General features: G+C 43.8%; 1 protein-coding gene across 4 annotated transcripts in view; it reads left to right on the forward strand.

Annotated features, from left to right (window-relative positions):
* The window catches only part of RET (ret proto-oncogene), a 192,811-nt gene extending 173,523 nt beyond the window's left edge, over nucleotides 1-19,288 (forward strand). For all 4 annotated transcript variants that reach the window (XM_053311676.1, XM_053311677.1, XM_053311679.1 and 1 more), the window contains 3 exons: nucleotides 3,895-3,994; nucleotides 14,950-15,097; nucleotides 17,073-19,288. In XM_053311676.1, the coding sequence (XP_053167651.1) occupies nucleotides 3,895-3,994; nucleotides 14,950-15,097; nucleotides 17,073-17,230 (406 nt within the window). In that variant the 3' untranslated portion in view covers nucleotides 17,231-19,288. The remainder of the gene's footprint in view (nucleotides 1-3,894; nucleotides 3,995-14,949; nucleotides 15,098-17,072) is intronic.
* The last annotated feature ends 4,832 nt before the right edge of the window (nucleotides 19,289-24,120 follow it).

A 24,120-nucleotide genomic window follows, 5' to 3' on the forward strand; every position in this document is an offset into this window, starting at 1 on the left:
TTGTGGGAATAGTTTCACAGAGTTACACCACTGGTCCATCTAGGCTAGTATTGTTGACATTGACTAGCAGCAGCTCTCCAGGTTTCCGGCAGGGTTCCTGCGGGGAATGAATCTGGGACCTTTTGCCACTGAGCTACAGCCTTTCCCCTCAATAGTACCTGTGCCACTTTCACACACTAGATGAAGTGGGAACACTTGTTGCAGTGGGAATTGCTATTTCCTAGGAATGTGTGTCAGAGATTTCATTATCAGTTAAGAGCTACTGCTTTGTAACCGGAGCATTTGCTGGGGCGATGTAATCTGGCTGAGCCCCACAGACCTCCTGTTGTGACTGCAACATCTGGAAGAGCCTCAGCAGGGCAAGGCAATTGCCATGTATTGGATCATTAGCTGGAATCTGTTGAAAATATTTGGAGTCTCCATTCTTTTAATTGCTCACCATTGCAATGCACTGAATTGCAGTTAATGGACTGAGTCTTGAATGTGGGCCAGCTAGACATGGTGTTAATCACACTGTTTGGCTGTATATTTATTTTCTCTCTGTTAAATAACCACTGCATGTGGAGCAGGGAGTGATTAGAATTGGAACTCCAGAAGGGTTGTGGGGAGGCTTCAGCCCTTTCCTTCCACCATAGCCTGGATCCAGATCGGGGGGCCCATGGCTACTATTTGCCCCAGAATGGAAGCTATCATTGGTGCTGATAGCAGCTTCCCTTGCAAGTCAAAGAGCCATTGGCATCCTAATTCAGATCTGGACTGCAACAGAAGGAATGGGTTTATTCCCATGATTAAGGCCTCTCTTCCCTGCTGCCATGGTCCTGATCCTGATGCATTCTTGGTTCTTATTTGACAGAGAAAAATATACATATAGGACCAAACAATGTGATTAATGTCTCATCTAGTTTGGCCCCAAGTCTGAAGAAAAAGAAGAGAGGGCATACCGTGCCATCACAAGTCTGGTTCACTCATTATGAAAACCGTGGACGCTGTGACCATGTACAGCGCCCATGGGAGTCTACAGGCCAGCCCCACCCCCATTCAGATGCATTCTTTTACTACACTCCCTGCTCTTCATGCATTCAGCGTTTGTCTGCAGAGACAAATCCTGTATTTGGAAAGAGATCATTCCTATGATTAAAAACACTGGGTGCTCAGACCAACCTTATATGCATGGAGAGTGGGAGGATGTAGTTAAGGAACAGGAGGGTAGGGCTTATTGGTGCACTCTGGTTACATGGGTACAGCACCTACAGTTCTGTACAGTGTTCATAATGCATGAATAGACCTATAGTGAGAAGTAATGAGCTCAGAAATAAAATTGACATATAAGTGGATCAAGGATATGAGCTGGAGGAGGTGAAAAAAATGATGTATTCATTCATATATATTGTGGAAATTGGATAATGGACTTAGCAGGCAGCTGAAAACAGAGGTTGAGCTTTTCGATGAATTCTTGCCTTTAATCGACAAGATGGCCTACATTTTCGCCATGGCAGGTGAAGCCATTCTGTGCTTTCAGAGATGAGATTATCCTAGTCCCACAGAGGCAGCTTTTTCCATGAGCAGCTCCCTTGCACCTGGGGTAAGAGCCAGACTGATGAGTGTGGAGATCACATGAGTCTTTCCCATGGAATCAGCACCACTGCTACCACTTCTGCCAACAGGGTGCTCATTCCATGATCAGAACCTGCATAACTGGCCTTTTCTTACATAGTTGTGACATCTGTAACCAGCTCTGTGGGAGCTGCATATGGAAAAGTGGCTCCTGTGAGGCTGCAGTAATATTTAATATGCCCTGGTGACTGCTCCAATCCTGGCCCCCAGCATCTTTTTTAAAAGAACTTGCTAGTTCGAGGCCTCTCTCACAAGTCTGGAGACTCTTAAAAACTTTATTTGATTTTTTTTTTCTTCGTTCATGTGACATAATGCTTACTTTTCTGGGCCAGCTCAGATAAACTTTCTGCTGCTAGAGTACAAGCTTCACCGTAGCTAACAAAAGAGAAGGTTGTTTTTGTGTGTGTGTTTTTTTTAAAAACCCACTGATCCATTTGACTACAATGGGCTGCTTGTTATATGACCTCTCTAGCTGTTCCAAACTGCCAGACACCGTGTATGTGTCCTCCTCCTCCATTTCTGGAAAAAGGAATAGGCTGAGTGTTATATATTCTGCACTAAATTCTGCACCAGAATAAAGCTGAATTTTGCCGCTTCTGTACATGAGGCAAATTTGCATAATTTTTTACTTTACATAATTGATACTGTTGTTTGTATTATTTTATATATGGTAATTTGTTCTCAAAGTGCTAGTCAAGAGGAAAGGCAAAGAGATAAAGCTTCATTGTGAACCACTGAAATTTCTATTTAGCTACCCCTTTGGTTTCTGAGATTTCAACAGGCATTGTTTACACCAGAGTTTTTTAACCTTGGGCCCCCAGATGTTGTTAGACTACAGCTCCCATCACCCTGGATGCATATAAATGAGAGACTAGAAGTGTGAGCACTGTAAGATATTCCCTTAAGGGGATGGAGCTGCTCTGGGAAGAGCAGAAGGTGCCAAGTCCCCTCCCTGGCTTCTCCAAGATAGGGCTGAGAGAGATTCCTGCCTACAACCTCAGAGAAGCTGCTGCCAGTCTGTGAAGACAAAACTGAGCTAGATAGACCAATGGTCTGACTCAGTATATGGCAGCTTCCTATGTTCCTATCCCCAGACATGGCCTTTGTGGTTGAGGATGATGGGACTTGTAGTCCAACAACATCTGGGGTCCCAAGGTTAAGAAACCCTGGTTTACACATTTTCAAGTATAACCTTGCAGGCATAAGGGCTAGAAACTTGCTTTTTTGGAATAAAAAAGACAGAAAACATTTTTCAGGAAGCTGAATTATCTGCCTTCTAACACATTCTGTATATACATTGTCCTGGGAGTAGGATGGTGGGTGCATGTGTGGTGCCATCTTTAATCACCATCATCTGTGCCTCAGTTATATTTGCAGGCTCCTGTCTGCTTTTTTGTATGTGTATCTGCAAAGATAGAACTGATTCCCCACACAGGAGCTTGAGGAAGTTCGTCTACAGTCCTGCAAAGAGTTCCGCACATATGTAGGCCCTTATTTCATTATTGACTCCCACTGTAGTTAATGTCAACATGCAGAAAATTAATTATTTATGCATCAGAGAAATGCCTGAGGAAACAAACCCAGAAGATTCTTGTGGTTTTTGTAGGGTGGAGGGTTGGCATTTCATAAAATGGACACAATCCAGCCCTTACCTGTCAGGGTCAGAAAGTGCAGGTGTGCAGTAGTCCTCATCAGAAGAAGGCATTCATTCCAGTAGCGTGGGGAGGATCCAGCACTCCTCAGTTGTTGCATTTATGAACCAGGAAAGAGCAAGAAGGAGCTAGTTACGTGTGTGTACTAACTATCCTAGGTGAAGCAACTAGTAAATGGTTGCAGGACACACGAAGCCTCTGTGCTACCACCCCACAGTCAGGACCCTGCTATAGTAGCACCTTCGATTACTTTGCCATGGTATGTCTGTCTGTATCTGTATAGAGCAGGGTTTCTTAACCTTGGGCCCCCAGATGTTGGACTACAACTCCCATCATCCTCAGCCACAAAGGCCATGTCTGGGGGGATGATGGGAGTTGTAGTCCAACAACATCTGGGGGGCCAAGGTTAAGAAACCCTGGTATAGAGGACCTTCCATTATCATTCTGTGGCCTGTGGCACTACATACTAAACCCCTGGGTCTGTTTGTGTATATATAGACCTCTGTGCTTTGTTTCCCCTGCTGGCCCAGGGCAGCTAGATCATGCCATTTATTACAGTACATTTTATGAAAGAGGAAGAATAAGTCCTTAATTCATACACAGTATATTATTACATGTTTCCCCACAGGTACAATCTGATGCTTCGATGCTGGAAACAAGAACCAGATAAGAGGCCAACGTTTGCTGAGATCAGTAAGGAATTGGAGAAAATGATGGTAAAGAGTAGAGTAAGTACCTTCTAAGCTTTATCACCCTTCTTGAAAGTTAGTTAGAATGATTTCCCAGTGCCGCAATTTATACAAGTCACTGGTAATATCTTATTCAAGTCGACACGGTATCCATTTTCTTTCATCCTTTTTTTTTTTTAAAAAGAATGAACTCAATTGCAAAGTCTGAAGAATCAGAAGAATAGAACACCTACTTTATAGAGTCACCTTGAATGTAGAGTAGATGGATTCCATAAAGGCCCAACAACTTTTTGAATCCATAAAGTAGATTCAAGGCACTGGACCAATTTAGTCTCAGAAAGTTAACACTGAGAAGGAAAATGATTGCATATCACAAAATGATGCTTTTTTGTGCCATGTGATTATAGCAAACAAATAGTGCAATTCGGGCGAAAGAGAGCATTGGTACAAGAAGAAGTGGATATAGAAGCCTTTTTACACTTTTTTTCCAGTGTATATGCAAAAATGTCAAGTTGTGTGTGTGCAACAAACAGATTTTTTGAAAATACATCATTCATCAAAGAGTAATGATTAATTTGTGGTTAGTTCGTGGCTTTCCGTACACTCTGTGGCAAACCCAGGTTCACTGTTTTGTAATGTGTGAAACAAACCTAAGCTGTTTATCACAGATGCAGAATTGTAAAATACTTCCCCTTGATTAGTATAATTAAATAAATAAGTGGATAACTGAAGATCAAACATCAGTAAGGAGAGTAGATCTTCTGTATTCAATTGCCTTTCATAGATCTACCCACATGATTCAGATGTTAGGGCTTAACCAGACATATATGACCAAAACCTCCCAAGGCATTTGTTTTCCTTAACTGGTATAGCATCATTTGCAAAACCTGAAGTTTGGGGCTGCATTCAGCAATCTCTCAGCCCCTCAAAAATGTCTGTGCTTTTAAAATTGTTGTTCCTAGCAGCTGCCGCTCACAATAAACTCCAGTTCTTTTCAAGCTCCTTGGGATTCCTCCTCTCACTCCTCATCAGAAGCTGACGTGGGCAGGCTTTGAATCATTTGAGGTTTGGAAAAACTGTTGACTGTGAGTAGCAGCTGCTGGGAGCAACAGGTTTTCAATCCACAGAAGCCCTATTAAAGACTTGGAGTTTGTCCAAGGAGGAAGAGGAGGCTGTTCTCATTCAGCCGTACTACTAGGCTGGTTGAAGAGTGGCTAGAGAATGACAAAGTGCATTTGCTCAGTGTGGGAATCCTAGGATCTAGCATGGGGTTTTACAAACTGCTTGAACTGCACCTCAAATTTTAAAAAAGAAATGCACAATACTTATTGCTTACTGCCATCCCAAAAAAGCTTTCCTTTAGCCCCTTAGGCATTTGGAGATGGTTCTGTTAGTCATACAAAGTTAACATTTCTGTTCCTCTGCAAAGTATAGTAGAATAGAATATTTAAGTGTGGGTAGGTGCAGAGGGTTGAATTTAAATGTAGGTTGGTGCAGTAGACAAAAGTAGGCTTATTCATGGGAAATCAGAATTGCGGCATTTAAATATAAAAGAAAAGCTATTTCTAAATCCAGCTGCAAAGCAAATTTTCTTTATCAGAGATGGTTAAAGGAACAAGCACATAATGAAGTAAATTACTTAGTTTTTTTAAGTATATTTTATTGTTTAATTTATACAACCACCTTTCATTAAAATAATCCAGGGCAGTAGCATTAAAACACACAATTAAAACAATACACAATTAAAAGTACAAATATTAAACTTAAATATAAAAATACTACATCTCATAAAGTTTAAAAACCTATGTAAAACAGTAAAACACAAAACAAAGAGCAGCACAAGCAACAAAACAAAACAGTTATCTCATATAAAAGACATTCCCTCATATAAAAGCCTCCGTTGAAGAACTGCATTATTACAGTCATTCCTCACCAACCACGGTTTTAAATATCCATGAAAGAGAAATTGTGATTGGTCTTGCCAAACATGACCCGGGTATCCACGATTGGCAAAGCATTTTAGTGATTAGTGATTTGGGGGTGGGGGGCATTTTAGTGATTTTGTGGGGTTCAGAGGTTCAAACTGCTCATTCTTCTTGGTGATTCTTGGTGATATAAAGGGATTTAAGGTGATTTTAAGCTATTTTTGAGCATTTTCTTTTATTTTGAGGTGTTTTTGCAATTGCAGTTCCCCTAACCCCTTTTCCCATTCATTCCTATGTCTAACCAACCACAAATTTGCCAACCACAGGGTTTTGCAAGAATGTAATCCTAGCGGTTGGATGACTGTACTTGTTTCCTAAGAACTGTGATGGAGACTGAGGAGTGGATGCCAGCTGGGAGATAATTCCAAAGCCTGGGGGTGATAACCACAAAGGCCCTGTCCCTTGTGCTCAGCAGCTGAGACTCCCTCACAGTCAGCCCATGGAGCAGAGCCCCCTCTGATAATCTTGTCAAGCAGGCTGAAATCCTGGGGAGCAAGTGGTAGGGGTGTGCACCAAGTAGTCTGAACCGAACCGGGCCAGTTTGAGTGGTCCGATCATGAATCAGACCAGCCTTCTTGAAGGCTGGTTGGTGCACAATTAGACCAGACCAAGCCTGGTTCGTTGGTTCAAGGGGCAATGATTTTAACTGTTTTGTTTTTATTTTGATGTAAACCACCCTGAGCCATTTTTGGAAGGGCGGTATATCAATCAATCAATCAATCAATCAAATAAATAAATGCAAAGGGGAAGCCTTCACAAAAGGCTCCTAAAGGGCGGTGGGAGGGGGCGTGAGAGGCAACCAGCTAACAACAATAGATGTAGATGAGAAGCTCCTTACCGGCACAGCAGCAGCTGTGGTACCTCCTTGCTGGTCAGCTGCCCCTCACACTCATTGCCGCTAAGGAGCAGCAAAACACTCTTCCTCCCTCCAGCAGCCCATAGCTCATGCGGGGACATGGCCCGGCCTTTTAATGTTTTATATTTTTTTAATGAAGTGCTCTTGCACAAGAGCACCATGCTGGCAAAACTAGATTGCACAAAACTCTTGTGCAAGAGCACCATCCTAGTTTTGACAGCATGGTGCTCTTGTGCAGGAGCACCTCATAATTAGAAGGAAAAAAATTAAAAGCCAGGTCGGTGTGGGCTGCTGGAGGGAGGGAGTAGGCGCCACTGCTCAATAGCAGCAGTGAGTGTGAAGAGCAGCTAGCCAGCAAGGAGCGGTATCGTGGGGCAGCCACCACACCAATTCTCATCTACATCTGCTCTTGTTAGTTACCTCTCACTGCCCCCCGCTCTTTAGAAGCCTTTTGTGAAGTCTTCCCCTTTGCTTGTAAAGGGGAATCCACACCGAATTCCAAGCTACAAGCATTGCCCCTTGAACTGCCGAACCAGTTCCAGTTGGTTCAGTTGAACAGACCAGACCACCCAGTTGATTCAAGCGAACCGGATTGTGGATTACAGTCCAGTTCAAATTCAGTCCCAATTCAGACCAAACCACAGAAACCAGATTCATGCACACCCCTAGCAGGTGGTCCTTCAGATATCCAGGGTCCAAACCATTAAGGGCTTTACAGGTCAAAAACAACACCTTGAATTAGACCCAGAAAAAGTGGTAGGTAGTGCAGCTCTTTAAGAAAGGGTGTAATATGGTCCCAGTGGGTGGCTCTGGACAAATCCTAAGTGCCGCATTTTGCACTAGCTGTAGTTTCTGAATATTCTTCAAGGGCAGCCCCATGTAGAGTAATCCAGCCATGACGTTAACTAAGGTGTGGGTCAGGTTTGCCTTCTTGAGAAAGGGATGCAACTGGTGCACTAGCCACAGCTGTGCAAAGGCACTTCTGGCCACTGCCTCCACCTCAGCATCCAAAAGCAGAAATGGATCCAGCAGTACTCCCAAGCTGCACACTTCCTCTTTCAAAAGGAGTACAACCCCATCCAGAACTAGTCAAATCCCTTCATCCTGATTGGCTCTCCTGCTGACCAACAGCAGCTCAGTCTGGATTTAATCTCAGTTTACTAGCCCACATCCAGCCCATCACTGCCTCCAGCCCCCGGTTCAGGACATCCACTGCCTCCCAAGGATCAGGTGGTAAGGAGAGATTGAGCTGAGTATCATCTGCATATTGCTGACAACTCAGTCTAAGTCCCTGCATGACCTCTCCCAGTGGTATCATGTAGATGTTAAACAGCATGGGGGACGAAAGAGAACCCTGTGGACCCCACAGACCAATGGCCATCATATTCTGGACCCTCCCCACCAAGAAAGAACTGAAACCATTCCAAAGCAGTGCCTCCAATCTGCACACTAGAAGGTTCAGAAGGATACCATGGTCGATGGTATCAAAAGCTGCTGAGAGGTCCAGCAGAACCAACACGAACACACTCTCCCTGTCCAGGTCACAGGTCATCCACTGGGGCGACGAAGGCAGTTTCAGTTCCATACCCAGGACAGAAGCCAGGTTGAAAAGGATCTAGATAATCCATATCATCCAAGACCCTCTGCAGCTGAGACCCCACCATATGCTCTGTCACTTTGCCCAAAAAGGGAAGCTTAGAAACAGATCTGTAGTTCAAATTGGAGGGGTCGAGGGGGGTGGGCTTTTTAATAATGGGCTTACCACTGCCTCGAGGCATAATGGCATCTTGCCCTCCCTTAATGAAGCATTGATTATAGCCTCTAACCACCTGCCTGTATCCTCCCTGGCAGATTGTATTAGCCATGAAGGGCAAGGGTCTGAGCAGTGTTTCTCAACTATTTTGGAGTCATGGACTGGTACATTCTTCATGCACAGTTTGTTAGACCAGCAGTTAGTAAAGGGGTTGTCCCCCTCGCCACCCCCCCACCTCCCAGTGATGTCATGTACAGAGGGGGCGGAGCCCAGGGTCCACAGTGCCCAGACGAGCTCTCCAGAGCTCATTTCTAGGCAGGCAGCCCTCGCTGCTGGATAATACTCATTTCTCTACTTCAAACTGAACATTATCCAGCAGAGAGGGCTACCTGGAAATACACTTCAGAGAGCTCCCGGCGGTGGTCAGAAATTTTTTGGGTGTGTGTGTGATTTTTATTAGTGATGCCTCACGGACCGGTACCCAACACCTCGTGGACTGGCACTGGTCCACGGACCAGCAGTTGAGAAACACTGGTCTAGAGTGCACAGTGTTGCCCGCACACTGCCCAGGATCTTGTCTACATCCTTAGGCTGCACTTACTGAAAATAATCCAACATAATAGGACCAGATGGTACCTGAGGCATGTCTGCCAGAACTGCCAGAACCCTGGAGTCCAAATCGGCACGGATGAGAGCTACTTTATCTGCAAAGTGGAATGCAAATTGGTCACAATGGGTCATAGATGGTTTCTCCCCCATTACTCTCTCTCTGTGTGTGTGTGTGTGTGTGTGTGTGTGTGTGTGAGAGAGAGAGAGAGAGAGAGAGAGAGAGAGAGAGAGAGAGAAGCAATGGCTTTGCTACACAAAAAAGCTCCGCTGGCCTACATTAAACAGTTGCAATGGAGGAGGAGGAAAAAATATTTCTTTGCCGCCCCACCACCAAGGAGTAGTCCCTAAAATGGGCTCTAGCCCGTGTTCAGCAGATTCGTCATGACTCTTCCTCCAGCATCATTCTAGCCGTCTGAGTTGTTTCATTGCCCTGAGATCTCCAGAAAACCAAGGAGCAGAATGGGCTCCACCAATCCAGAGAGGGCATTTAAGAACAACCGTGTCAATAGCCTGGGCTGTTTCCATATAGAGACACAAGTTTTGGGCGGTATAGAAATATTTTAAATAAATAAATAAATAAATTCCAGAGATTCACCAGAGCTGCAACAGAGTTGCCAGCTCTGAACACTGGAAACTCCCCAAGGGCTGTCTGGAAGCCAAAAAGATCCTTAAGCCACGTGGGGTAGACCAATCTAATTGGTCCACCACCCCTGCAGAGGGTAGATGGAGCAGTCAAATTAAACCCCAACAGATGATGATCTGTCCATGACAGGGGAGTTGTATCAAATTCCCCCATCTCCAAATCATTTAATCCCTGGTCAGCAAAAACCAGATCCAAGGTAATTCCCACTGTGTGGGTAGGACCCAATACCAGTTGCAAAATCCTGAGCCGCCCCTACTAGGGGGGCCTCAGCATGGCCATTGAAGTCCTCCAAGACAATAAGTCTGGGGGAACCCAATGCCAACTCTGAGACTACCCCCATCAGCTCAGGTAGGGAAACTGAAGTGCAGCAGGGTGGTCCGTACACCTACAGAATCCCCAGCCTCTCTCAGAGGCCCACCCTCAAGGACAAACACTCAAAATTCTGAGATTGCCTGGGAAGGGGGAAAGTCTCATGATAGATGACCACAGCACCCTCCCCAACCCTCCAGTGCGGGGCTGCTGAAGAATCAGTAAACCTGGAGGACAGAGCTGAGAGAGACCAACCCCACACAGCTCATCCAACCAGGTCTCCGTCACACAAACCAGGTCAGCATGCTCACCCTCAAATTGTGAATAAGAGTTGTTTTACCATTTACTGACCTGGCATTCCGCAGTAGCACCCTGAGCATGTTCCCAGAGCTCCCTGGAGCAGCAGGACCGGAGGAGAGCCAGAAAAGGGAACAGTCCTCAAATGTCTGGACTGTTTTCTCCTGTAATGGCCTGCCTAAATCCCACCACCATATCTCCCTCTGTCCACTACTCAAGAAATCACTGCCCCAAGTCCTCCGCTCTCCCAGACACATCCAACAACCCAACTATTTTTCAAGTCATTTCAAAGCATGTAAAATGACACTGACCACGTTTACCAGGCTGCCCCCAACTCAGAGCAGCTCTAGTTATACAACATGTTCATCACCTTAGCATCTAATAAAATGAATGGGAGAGGGAGATGTCGACCTCTTTTTTTAAATCTAAATTTTAATTGATAAAGTGTGCCTACCTCTCATCTAATGTGAGTGGATCAGTCAGTACTATACTTGATGGCAAGGAGCAGAGCTAGTGAAAAGCCATTCAGAGCAACGTATGCTAATAAGAAGTGTCCATTCTTCATTCTAATCAAGACTAATTGAGGTAACTAGTTTCTGCCTGGTAAGAAATGTATTAGTATTTACATGGAAAATAATGAGAAGGCAGACCAGCAATACACAAGCCTGGTCAGGGAAAAATATATGATTGATTCCTTGCTGTGTGTGACAGAAGTAGAATACACATAAAAAAACAACTCACGTTGCTAATTCCCAAAATGGAATCTAGAACATTTTGACACTGGAAGCCTGAATAGCAAGATGGCCAAATCTCAGCCATTAATGCCAGTAGGAGTCTGGTTCATCACACTTTCCAATAAAAAACAGCTATTTGAGTACTGGGCAAATATAGTTTCCCTGCAGTAAATGTATTGATGAGGGGAAAATGCCTGTGTACAATACAGGAGAACCTCGTTACTTGCGGACCCAGTATCTGCGGTTGGGTAATTGGCACCCGATCTCGGTATACGTGAGGAAAAACCAGCAAAAAGGGTTAAATCCACATGCCCATGGATCGGAGACAACCAGAAATAACCATGGAGGTCATTTCCGGCTGCCATTTTGTGAAATGGATCCATTTTGTGGCTCGTTATATTTGTTTAAAAGGTCTAATAATCGTGATTTTTCATGGGGGGAATATGGATTTTGGCACTTCTTGAGGGCATTGGGGGAGTTCTGGAGGTCCACAGACCAGGGTAAACTGTCCTACTTTACCATTTTGCATCCCCCGCCCCAGTTTTGGCCCATTTTTACTGCAATTTCCCAGCCTCCAGGAACCTAACCCTCACAATTACACTGACTTCAATGATCTAGCATTCACTGTTTCCTTATCAGCAACAACAAATAATATTTATATACTGCTTTTCACCAAAAGTTTCCAAAGTGGTTTACATAGAGAAATAATAAATAAATAAGATGGCTCCTGTCCCCAAAGAGGTCACAATCTAAAAAGAAAATAAGATAGACACCAGCAACAATAACTGGAAGCAGGGGCGTAACTATAATAGGGCAAGGGGAGACAGTTGTCTGGGGGCCCACTGCCTTGGGGGGGCCCCCAGAGGCAAGTCACATGACTGACTCCTCCAGCCACGCACCAGCCCGGGCTTCCTTCAGTTGCATTCATCCTCCGAAATTGATGTGAGTGTTAAGACCTGGAGCTACCAGAACAGCATGTCTTTCTCTAGTACCATTACATGACTTGCATCCTCCACAATTTACAAAACCTTTTTAAAAATAATTAAGGATTATGTTCTATTGTGGCACATTGTGTGTGTGTGTGTGTGTGTGTGTGTGTGTGTGTGTGTGTGTGTGTGTAAATTTTACTATGCTTTTTGTTACCACTATTCAGCCTCATTTAAGATTTCTTCACTTCATGAGCTGAGTGTCAGTAAGGGGGGGGGGCATTTTAAAATCTTGTCTCTGGGCCCACTCCAACCTTGCTACGCCCCTGACTGGAAGTACTGTGCTGGGGGTAGGTAGGGCCAGTTACTCTCCCCCTGCTAAATAAAGAGAATCACCTGTTTGCCCAGTTAGCAGGGGCGGCAGTGTCGGAGAATGGAGCCCCCACAAATACCAAGGTTTTCCTGTAGTTCCATTACAAATGCACATTCACTTCACAAAGACATAGTCCTCTGGAAAGGTCCATAATGTGCATAAATAGAGGGCTGGAGCCAGCAAGGTGCACCACTGCCAGAGAGGTACCTCAGGCAAGGAGTAACTGAATTTTAACATTAAACACACACACACACACACGTACATATATGTACACACACTAAACTAAGCTGTATAATGCAAGAGAATCAACTCCCAGGGCAAGCTGCCTACAATGTGCTTAACCCAGTAGAAGACAAATACCTTGTTAACTGGCCACAGCAAGGCCAAAATTGCCATAACCCAACGTACCTGTGGGGATGTTGCCCAAATAGGTCCTGGCCTATTCCTAGGAGACCAAATCAGTAGCCATTTCCCCACTGAATATTTACTTAGGATCTCTAACGGGAATCATTGTAGGGCTCTTTCAGTGGCTAGACTTAACGCCCTTCATACGGCAGTATTGGAAGGACGTTTTGGGAAGGTGCCCTATGATCATGCCCCTGCCAGAACGGTGAAGTGGAGACTACGGAACATCTGATGCTGAAGTGCAGATTTTATACTGAATTAAGGGGAAAGCTTCTCTCCCCACTGCTAACTCATTACAATTCTAATTGCCCTTCTGGCAAGGACAAGGTTCTTTTCGTGGTTGCTGCTAAGTCAGAGTATGCTTACAGGAGGGTAGCAAAATTTTTATTCATAGCAAGCAAGATTCGGTTTAGAATGATTGAGGCATGAGATGCCGGGTTGTGTTCTTCAGATTAACCGGTTCTATTTGAATGAAATTAGCTATGTATACGGTATCTGAAGGTATTAATGTTTTATGTATTTTATGTTTTATGTATTTTATCTATTTTATGTATTTACTCCTGTTGTTTCTTTTTTCTTTGGTATTTATGCTGGCCTTGGGCCGAAATAAACCAATACATACAATACCTTGTTAACCTGAAACATGGTAATTAACCAGAACTTGAGGCTGTTCCCTCAAGCAGCCAAGCCCAGGCTGAAGCCCGCGAGAACTCGCAGGCTTTTAACTGGGATTAATCATAATAATTTGTTTTAACAACTTGTTTTATGAGATTGTTTTAATTGTGTTTTGTGGATTATTAATCTGTTTTTACTTGTTTTAATTTTGTATACTGCCTAGAGATGTACATACCAGGCACTATAGAAATATAAATAAATCAACCCAGTGGCACAGCCCGGCTCCTAACCAAGGTTAAGAGTTCAGTGCTGGGGTTTTAAACCCTCAGTGCTGGGATTGTGTGTCAGCAAAAGCCGCTTACAGCTTGCACTGACACAAAGATGGGCGCCTAGAGCATCTGTTTCTTGGGGGAATCCCCCAATGCATCATGTGTGTCATGCAGTGCATTGTGGGATTCCCAGAAGCCAGGACAGAGTCCCAGTCTCTGTTTAACCACACTGCCAGGAGCAGCACAGAGATTCATCTACACTTCTCCCAGCAGTGCTGGTCATGTGGGTGTGCAGCTTGTGCACTTTTGGGGCTGAGAGCAGTTGTCTGGGGGAAGGTAAGTTGAACCCTGGCTTCTCCCCTACCCGACTGCATGTGTGGTTGTGTGAACAGCCCCCTTGTCTCATAAAAACAGCTTTCCTGGAGCAAACCAAATGTCTGTCTAGTCAAACACTCTGATTCCAAGAGTGGCTAGCCAGATGCTTCTGGGAAGCTTATAAGCAGGGCATGAAGGCAACATGCTACATACACCTATGAGATCCTCCCCTGCTATATACACCTATGGGATCCAGAACTTCCCAGAAAGAAAACCAGCATACCATTTTAGAAAATTCACTTACTGAGCTCTATCTCAAGTAAAAACCTTTAGCACTCCGTCATATCACAAGATCACCCCACACAATTTCTTATCCCCAGTTATGCATCTCTGAAGCTTCACATCAAAGTAAAGCATGCACCTTTCTTCCTGATTCCAGCAGTGCTCTACTGCTGTACTAGATTCATCATACAAATGTAGTGCTTCTGATATGGCTTCCTTAATGTGAAATAATGGATTTGGGTGCGTTCATTTATTGCTGAGAGAGGCAATCTGTTGTGCTGATAGCGTCCTTCCACTACCCTGGAAGAGCCACAGGATTACAAGGATGGGGGAGGGGTTTTCCAGGTTTGCCTGCCAGACTAACTGTGTTAACTTGCTGGCAAAGAACACTACTCATGGAGAGCAGTGATTGAGCATATGTCTAAGGAAGCGTGTCTAGTATTACTCCAAACAAATGTGTCGCCAAGGATACCACTCTCGCAGAAAACAGAAGTTGGTGATGATCTCATCCACGCTGAGCCTTTCACTGTTCAGTTTAAGGGATGAGAAATGTGAGTAGAAACTGTAGCCAAAGAACTGCATTGTGACTCAAGCCTAACCCATCTTTCTCTTTATCTGCTTAGGACTATTTAGACCTTGCAGCTTCCACTCCTTCGGACTCCTTGCTTTATGATGATGGACTCTCAGAAGAGGAGACACCTCTCGTGGATTGTAATAATGCTCCCCTCCCTCGAACCCTCCCTTCCACATGGATTGAAAACAAACTCTATGGTAGAATTTCACATGCATTTACTAGATTCTAGCAACACACACACACCCCACAGTGATTTTCTTCTGCACTGTCCTCACACTCTCTGTAATACCTTTTAGAGTGTTATTTGTCTGAATGAAACCAATCAAAATTTGCTTGGCAAGTCTTTTTTTTCCCTTTTCTTCATTTGTCACTGTCAAACTCTGCATTAGGTTCTTACTTTAGCAGTTTTTTGCAGCTATGTTTAAAACAAATTTAAAAGGATGTGAAAACGTGCAACATTACTAAATATATATTGTATGATAAAGAAAAAAATTCCTGGATCAGGGAAGTACTCTCAGGGGAAGTTTAAAAATATATGCTAGCAAATATTCAATTAAAACTATACTTTTGTGTATCTAAGGGGTTGGGAGCACTTGAAGTGCATTATTACATTTGGCATCTCTAATTTTCAGTGATAGAGATTCTTGCTTTTTAATAGAGAAAAACTTTTCTTTTGCTTGAATATTTTCCCCTGCCCCCAAACATTTTACTGTTACAGTCCATTGCATAATACTTTTTGTTTTTATTCTGATGGATATCTGAATCCCAACTGTTGTTTGTACATTTTTAAATTCCCAGTCAGCCATGGCTGCTTACTAATTAATGGAATTTAGGTTGAGGGGTAGAGAAAGGGAGTCTGGAAGAGTTAGTTTACAATGCAGGGTAGTCAGAGCAGAGGAAGTGCAGCTGCATAGCTCTTTTGGAAGCTGAACTGGTGAGGACCACATGAAAGCGTCCTCCGCTGTTTTCACATGCTTTTGGTTTCTCATGAAAATGTCAGCATCTAAGCCGTGTTTTGAATGTTGTCGCAAGTGTCTTAAAAGGAATGTGCTTTAATATTGTGGTGGTGAGATGGACAGTAAAGATGGTTCTTGCCAAAACTCCTACATTTTTGTCTCATAATTAAACACTCTACATGCCATTAGTGCTTTTAAATTACTTTAATTCAAGCAGTGTAGCTTCCTCCTTTCCCCATGCTTTTTAAAAAAATTGTCAGCATCGAGATACTACTTGCAGCCTAATCTCCTGAGCTTAGATTGTCAAAACAAATTCTTAAATTCATATGTAGACGCTTACATTTATGGACATGTTTTTTGAGATGGCCAAATGCCAAGCCAATTCTGTTGAGGTCAAGGAGTTCTTTGAATGCTCTTTGAACAGTCTAGACTATATCTATTATATTCAGGTTCCAAAAGAGACTCTTGAATTGTGGTTTCATTTGTGAGTGTCTTAGCCTTAATGGGGTCCTTTCAAGGAGTGGTGCTGGGCTGTCCCTTAACCTAAGCAGAAACAGCTAGACAGTTCAAGAAGAGAAAGGGCTGGAGTCAGATCTGACATTTACATACCTGCCAATATGTCCCTGTTTTCCCATTCACCTGAATGGGAAAATAGGGGCATGTTGGCAGGTATGCATTCATGAATGTCAGTGACCCCTATGGAAGCTGTTCCACCCCCTACCCCCACCCCCACTTTAAACCCACTTATATATATGCAGTCCTGTTGACTTCAGTGGGATGAGTAAGTGTTTTTAGAAATAAAACATGCATGCTAAGTGTTTTCAGGATTGGGGACTATGTAGGCTTATTACTGCTTTGAGCACTTTATGTACCACAGGAATACCCCATTGTAATAACCACTTTGCTGCTGTATTCCCATGAAAATATATCATTCTGAGATCCAAAGATTTATCAGGAGTAAATGTATTAGCTTGTACTGGATTATATCAAAAGAGCACTTTATTTAATTTTTTAAATGGTTTTTGCCTTCCCTGCAACTTGTGCTTCAGTGCCTTTGAAACACAGTTATCTATTTGGGGTTTTTTTTTAGTGGCAGTGGGGAATATTTTGTAATTTGGCTTGCCATTTTTAAAGGGAGTTTTGCCAAGGGCCTTACTGTCTGCACATGAAGTTTTGGTTCTTCAGTGCAGAAAAAATTATCTGTTTTCATTTTTAGGCATGTCATACCCGAACTGGCCTGAGGAGAGCCCCGTTCCACTCACAAGATGCGATGGCCCTAAGTCTGTGTTTTCAAGATATGCAAATGATAGTGTATATGCTAACTGGATGGTTTCACCCTCAGCGGCAAAATTAATGGACAAGTTTGATAGTTAACAATTTCTTGGTGAAAGGTAATGGACTCAGGAGGGGAACAAATGTCCAAAGAATGGCCTTTCCTTTGGCTCATTCTTTGTATAATAACAATTGGGTAAAGCAACAGGAATTTCTAGAATGGGAAGTTTCCCCCTACTTTTTGGTAGTTTCTAAAGTGTTTTCTCTCTTGTGATAATCTATAATTGACTTTCTCCCCTTTTAAAAGCATATCAAACTGGGTCACATTCCAGTTCCAGTGCTTATTTTGGTTTTTTGCCATTCTCCAAGTAGTCCAGTTTGGTAGCTATGTATTACTTGTGGCTGGTGGACTTCATGCTTTCAGTGTATAGGGCAATGAATGGCACAGTACTGGAACAGTCATAAAGGGTGGGTGGGAGAGAAACCCTGTTGCATTTTAAACTTCTTTTTCTGTGGTCATTGCTAAGAAGAAAGCAAATTGATCAAAGCATGAAGCACAAATTATATGATGGGAACAATTTTCTTCAAAAATTCCTGGCTTGCTCTAGAGTTAAGTGTTACCATGTTGTTGGCAGTAATGAATCCTGAGTTAATGGGGGTTTGGAACCAAGAGCACTGAGTGATTCAGGTCAGTGCTGAGATTTTGGTATTTGGAGTCTTGCAAACCTAGAGAAATATATTGTTCTGACTTAATGAGAAAAGAGCATATTTAAAATCAGGGTTAAATTGTTCTTACCTTTTTAGCACAATGGGAAACTTTGATACCAGTTATACTGTTTTAGAGACTTGATCTCAGAGTGCCCTCCTGACACAACTTATTTTCCTTCATATTCATTTTACTGAGATGTCAAAATCTGCTCAGGATGTTTTGAAATGAACTAAACTAAAGCAAAGGGACCTGGTTTGCAGTCATGTCCAGTGGGTTTCAATTCTCTCAGCTCAAAGTCTTAATTTCTACCATCCATTGCACAGCCAATAGGATTGAACAGATGCATCACTGGTTCCTTTTAACCATGGTAAATAATTTGAGAGCCAGCCTCGGGAATGCATGTGGCTCTGCTCTTTAGAGCAAATCCCCACCCCAAATGCAGTGAAACGGTTGTTTGACACCATTGTTAACCATACTTAAAGTTAACCAGGGTTCCCCTTATTGCAGGATCCCAAACCCATTTCAACCCATAGTTTCATGCTGTGGTAAAATAGGGACCCTGGTTATCCTTAGTCACAGTTAATTTTAGTGCTGATAAACTGACTGAAAAAGGAAAGGAGGTCATGGGGGGAAGTGGCACATTCCTGAGGTTTTCCAGGTTAACTACAGTTAACACGAAGTCAGTGATGAACCTTTACTAATTCCTGGAGAATATTTGACAGCTCTAGATAATTTTTATTTTGCAAGTTGTGTGCAGACATTTTTTTTAACTCAGTATAGTCTCTATTTCTTTTTTACTTGCTCTCCCCCACCCCCCGCAAGTATGGAAAATGAATCTAAGGGACTGAAGTCCTGCCCTCTCCACCCACCCAGAAAAAGAATAAAGCTGATAAGGGATGTGATGCTTTAACTTTGGCATGGTGTTTTGGAAGATGATCTGACTCTTACAGAGCATATGTAAAATGGTTAACAGGGCATTACACTATTGTATTTTGTTTGTAATTTCATAATGTTGAAGAGAGCGGCGGACATCATGTTTTTCTAAATAATGCTGAAATGTCAATCCAATATGTGTTTATCCTTTTTTGGATACTCTTGCATAATCAAAAATTATACCAAAGTATCGCTTCTGTCTCTTAGGTTTCTGCTGTGTGATTCTGTGTGTCTCCATTACATGTCCCTATTATTCCAGAAATCAATGAGTCAGATTGCCAAAAACTGTAATCACTCTCTTCATGCAAGAGTCTGAACACCTCATTTGGATAAAATGGTCTGAAAGTAAACCTGTTCTCAGACAAAGGGGCAGGGGGATGTTTTCTTTCTGTAAGCTAATGACTACACTAGACACTGTGTTTACAAAAAATATATATAACTGCCTACAGAGATGTGAAACAGCCCTGAGTATACTGTAACAAGCACTCATCTCAACTAATAAAAATGTAAATGTCAAATATTCTAGTTCATATTTATTGAGATAAATTCCTTGTAAGGACTCAAGTGCACAGTGGATATTGCTGGTAACTGGAAGGGTCAACTGAGGATGCAGTCTGTGTGCCATCACCTGGTTCCGGTCGAGGAAGGCTCCTTACACCACTATGCCAGAGTGGCTTATTTGATACTTGACTTCTGTAAAATGTTTGGGTCCAGCTTGCTCGCTCTAATGAGCAAATTGGAGACATTCTGCTCAGCTACAGATCAGTTTTTTCTCGCTCCCTCTCAACTTTTGCCTCAGCCTGCTCTCGATTGCATAGGAGCAGGGTCTGGCACTGATTGCATAGAGCTGGATCTCACAGTGTCTCATTTACACCTGCCATGTTTACCAAATTAAAGAAAAATCATATGTATTCCTTTGGGGGTATTGACAGCTGCTTTGTTATCCATGAAGTCAGTTCGGCTCTCGGAGCAGCAGGCTCTAAGCTGAATCTTTGTACTTTTGTTGCCTACATACTGGTAGTTATGCTAGTACTCACTCACGTAGGACTCATGGTAGGAAATGGCAGCCACACACTTACTTGAAGAAAGAACAGTGTTGAAGTTGATACCTTTTAGCCAGCCATTCTGCTTTTGGAGAGCAGAAGTAGTTACGCCATATGCAAATACCACCTGCAAAGTTACAAATGCTCTTTTCCCCTTGCAACATTTGTAGCCACAATTACATAAATATGTCTTTGCAGGTCGCATGCAGAATCTTCTAGAAGGCTCTAGTAATAGGTACAAGCCACTTCCCCCTCACCCATGCACTCTAAGCACCATGTAATGAAGCAGGCAAGTACCCCATTTATAGTTACAACTACAGGTAAGTATGGATGTGCACAGAACTGCGGCGGGGCAGTTTGATGCTGGCGGAGGTGCCACTTTAAGGGCAGGGGAGGGTGCACTTACCCTGCCGGCCACTTCCCCCCACTGGTGCTCGTTGCTGGTAACTTTGGCGGGGGCAGCATACCTCCCTGCCACCCCTTGCCCCTCCTCAGACGGAAGTGGCCAGAAGTACCGCGTGCACATGTGTGCATGTCAGATGGGCACGTGTGATGGGCGGACACACACCCAGTACTTCTGGCTGAGAAGGGGCAAGGGGCAGCAGGGAGGTATGCTGCCTCCCCAAAGGTTTTTACCAGCAACGAGTGCCGGCGGGAGGAAAGCAGCAGTAGGGGTAAGTGCACCCTCCCCTGCCTTTAAAGCAGCACCTCTGCTGGCATCGAACTTTGAACTTGCCCCATGTTCAAGCCTGTTCGGAGGCCCGTACAGGTTCGTGCACATCCCTACAGGTAAGCAACCTCCCCCCGCCCCAGCCCCATGATGGAAATTTGGAATTATAAACTGATTCAGACTACGGCTGGGTAGTTAATTGTGAACTCTATGTGGGAATGAACTTGCTCTGGAATCTTTTCCTCCTTTATTTGTCCATTTCTAGAAGTTGGGCGGGGGGGGGGCTGTTAACGTGTCAGTGTTTGGCATGCTTTACTCCATTTTCTAACAATACCACTATTCTACCAATAATATTTCAGCTAAATCATATGAACTTCATGCATTCATCTCCTATCACCACAGACATCCATTAGTACAACCTGCAATATTGTGTACTACCAGTGGTAGAGAGCTGGTCACAATATTTGCATAAATCTTCAAACAAACATAATTCGAGGAACATTACTATACTCAAGTATGTGTTATGAAGAGGAAATTTGTACTAATCATCTGATGCCTAAATTCTATCAAAGGATGGTGAAAGCTGACAAAAGTACATATTCTGAATTCTCTGCAGTCTACTTGTAGAATTACAAATACCAGAAATCAATATCTTAAAAAAGCTGAAGCCAAGAGCCTGAAGTCCTGCAGGCAGAAGATATTGCCATGTTCTCTAGGGAAAGACCAAGCTAGCTGCTAGTATGTATGACAAGCCTTTTCCAACCAGGTAATTCATACTGCCTAGCAATCAAAGGGGCCAGTGTTGCACACTCTCTTGTATCTGAAGAGGGCTCTGAAACCTGATTATGCACTGTTCCAGGCAGGCACAGGCCATGAATGTGCCTCAGGGGGGTGGGGGCGGCGGCGGGCTGCTTCTTTAAGTGTAAACAGAGCCAGTGCTCCGTGCCACCCAGCAGCCCCTACGGTGGGGAATTGCCTCCGCCACTTACCTGGCTCCCACGGAGGTGAGCCCCCACCAGCGGCCAGGTGAGCGGCGGAGGTGATTCCCCGCCGTGGGAGCTGCTGGGTGGCTTGGAGCACCGGCTCCATTTACACTTAAAGGATCCACCCACTCCCCCCCCCCCCCCGGAGGCACATTCATGGCCCACGCCTGGTTCCAGGTAGCTGACCAGGCTATGCCCAGCCTCTGCCCACAAGATTCCTGGTTTAAGCCCCTCAGACTTCCTTACTTTACCCACTCTGTAGCTCACCAGTTCCCACTATAGGCCCCATCTACCATGCTGGTCCTTCCAGGGGTGGATTAAGTTTTTTTGCTTAAATCATAGGCAGCCATGTGGGGTGGGGAAGAGAGTTAAATCTTTTTTTTTTTTAAACCTTTTAAAGTGCTGCTGCACAAGCAACGGGACAGTGGTGAGATCTCCTAGTGTGTACCCACCTCCCAAATCCTGTCAGATGCAGCAGGGCACTGCCTGCCTGGATGGTGGCAAAAGACCTCTGCAGACGTCCACAGAGGGCCGAAATTGGCCCAACCTCTGCCATTTGGGAGGAAGGCGGGCCCATGTGAGGAGGTCTCTCACTGCCTCTCTCCCTGGTGGAGACAGCAGTGAGATACCTTGTCACACAGGCCCGCCTTCCTCCCAAATGACAGAGGTCAGGCCGATTTTGGCCCTCTGCGCAGAGGGCCAAAATCAGCCTGACCTCAGTCAATTGGGAGGAAGGCGGGCCTGTGTGACAAGGTATCTCACTGCTGTCTCCAACGCCATCCAGGCAGGCACCGCCCTGCTGTGCCCGACAGGATTTGGGAGGTGGGCGGGCCAATAGGAGCTCTCACTACCACTGCTGCCGCAGAGCAGCAATTTTAAAAGTAATAATAATAACTTCCCCTCGTCCCAAGATTTGCCACCATAGCAATTGTCTCTATTGCCTATGCAGTAATCCGCCTTTGGGTCCTTCTACCAGAAATATTCTTCCACTCGACCCATCAAGCTATCTCCCTGTTCCCAAACCCACACATTCTGTAAAATCTTTCCCAGACCACTGTATGTCTACTTTTTATGCATGTATGCTAGCAGCTAATCTCTGGCCTAACTTTGGACTGGATCATACATGCATCTTCATCCCTAGAGGATCACAGTATCTCCCTAGAATGGCATGTCACTATGGTAGAGAGAAGCAAATTTTCTTTTCTTCATATTTCCTTGAAAAAGGTTTATTCTATAGTCTGATTAGTACTTCAGCCTGAGTTAAGCAGGATACATACTCCAGTTATCTATCTTTGCACTCAGTTTTCATTGTGAGGGGTTCTGTTAAGGGAGACCTTTTAGCAACCCATAAATATGGTGATGGGACACACATGGCATAAATGATCTCTGAACTATGTAGAGTTATAGCCAGCAATAAAAGCTACTTTAACACCAACTTGATTATCACAAAGCTTAATAATTTTACAAAGAAATTTAAAAATATTACTGCTGTTGCAATATCTTTTCAAGCCGCACACACACACAGGCTCCCATTTTCAGATCACCACCACCACCACAGAATCAGGATGTTTTGCATTTCATAAGCACCAAATTTCAACTCTCTGTCTGTCGAGAAAGTACCCTAACCATTTTCATACCCCAGTGAGTATGTCATTCAGTGAGGCACAGACATTATATAGGATGATGAGCTCATAATCTTACTGCAAGTATTGTTGCAGATGTTAAATATATAAATGTAGGTTCATTAAAGCAGGAACTAGTGACCTCATTTTGTCAGGAATGTGAACATTTTCCTACAAGGTTATGAATCACTGCCATGGATTCACAGTGCATTTCCTTTCAAAGCTACTAAGTGGTTCTTATACACAGAAACATTTTTTTAATGGTTTACCATCCCATCCCCACCACCCACACATACACATTTGTTAAAAATCATCCAACTCCTTCCTTCAATTCCTTTAAAAATCAGCCACCTCACATTTTCTATGCTTAGCAAGCTAACTTTAGTCTCTTTTGTAATACCCATCACCAAAAATAGATCTAACTGTGAGAATGGCAGAAGGCACATAGGTGTGGATTCAGAGCTGAGAATATGTTAACTATTCGCAGGAAAACAGTTAAGAATCTTGTGAACTTTTCTGTTGACCTAATTTCTTCACCAGTTATTAGCCAAACATTTAAACAGATGAGTTCAAGCTAGTAAGATAAAAAGGTGTATAGTGCAGATATAGCTGTGTTGATCTACAAAACGATGGCCACAGCAAGGTCTCATTGTCAATTGTGAAAGGCAAATCACCATATGTGTATTGTAAGCTACTGTATACTGGATGACAGGGAAGCCCCACTGCTACTAACAGTCAAAGCCATTGGGCCCAGAATCCATTGGGCTTGGCGGCACAGCAGCACCAGGATCCACATGGATCTCAGCGGTTCTCAAGGGCAGCCAAGCCCAGACTTAAGTGCTTGTGAGAACAGCCTTAGTGAATCCTCACTAAGCACCACTGAAATCAATTTCAGTCTGTGGTTAATACAAGTCCCATTTATTTCAATAGTGTTTAATCAGGATTCACCAGCTGCCATGATGATCATAGAGTGACACGAGCAACTCTGAACTACCCAGCAAAAAATCAGAAGCCACAGTTCTGCCAGTTCAC

Source organism: Hemicordylus capensis, chromosome 3 (assembly GCF_027244095.1).
Source record: "Hemicordylus capensis ecotype Gifberg chromosome 3, rHemCap1.1.pri, whole genome shotgun sequence".
NCBI classification, from domain to species: Eukaryota; Metazoa; Chordata; class Lepidosauria; order Squamata; family Cordylidae; genus Hemicordylus; species Hemicordylus capensis.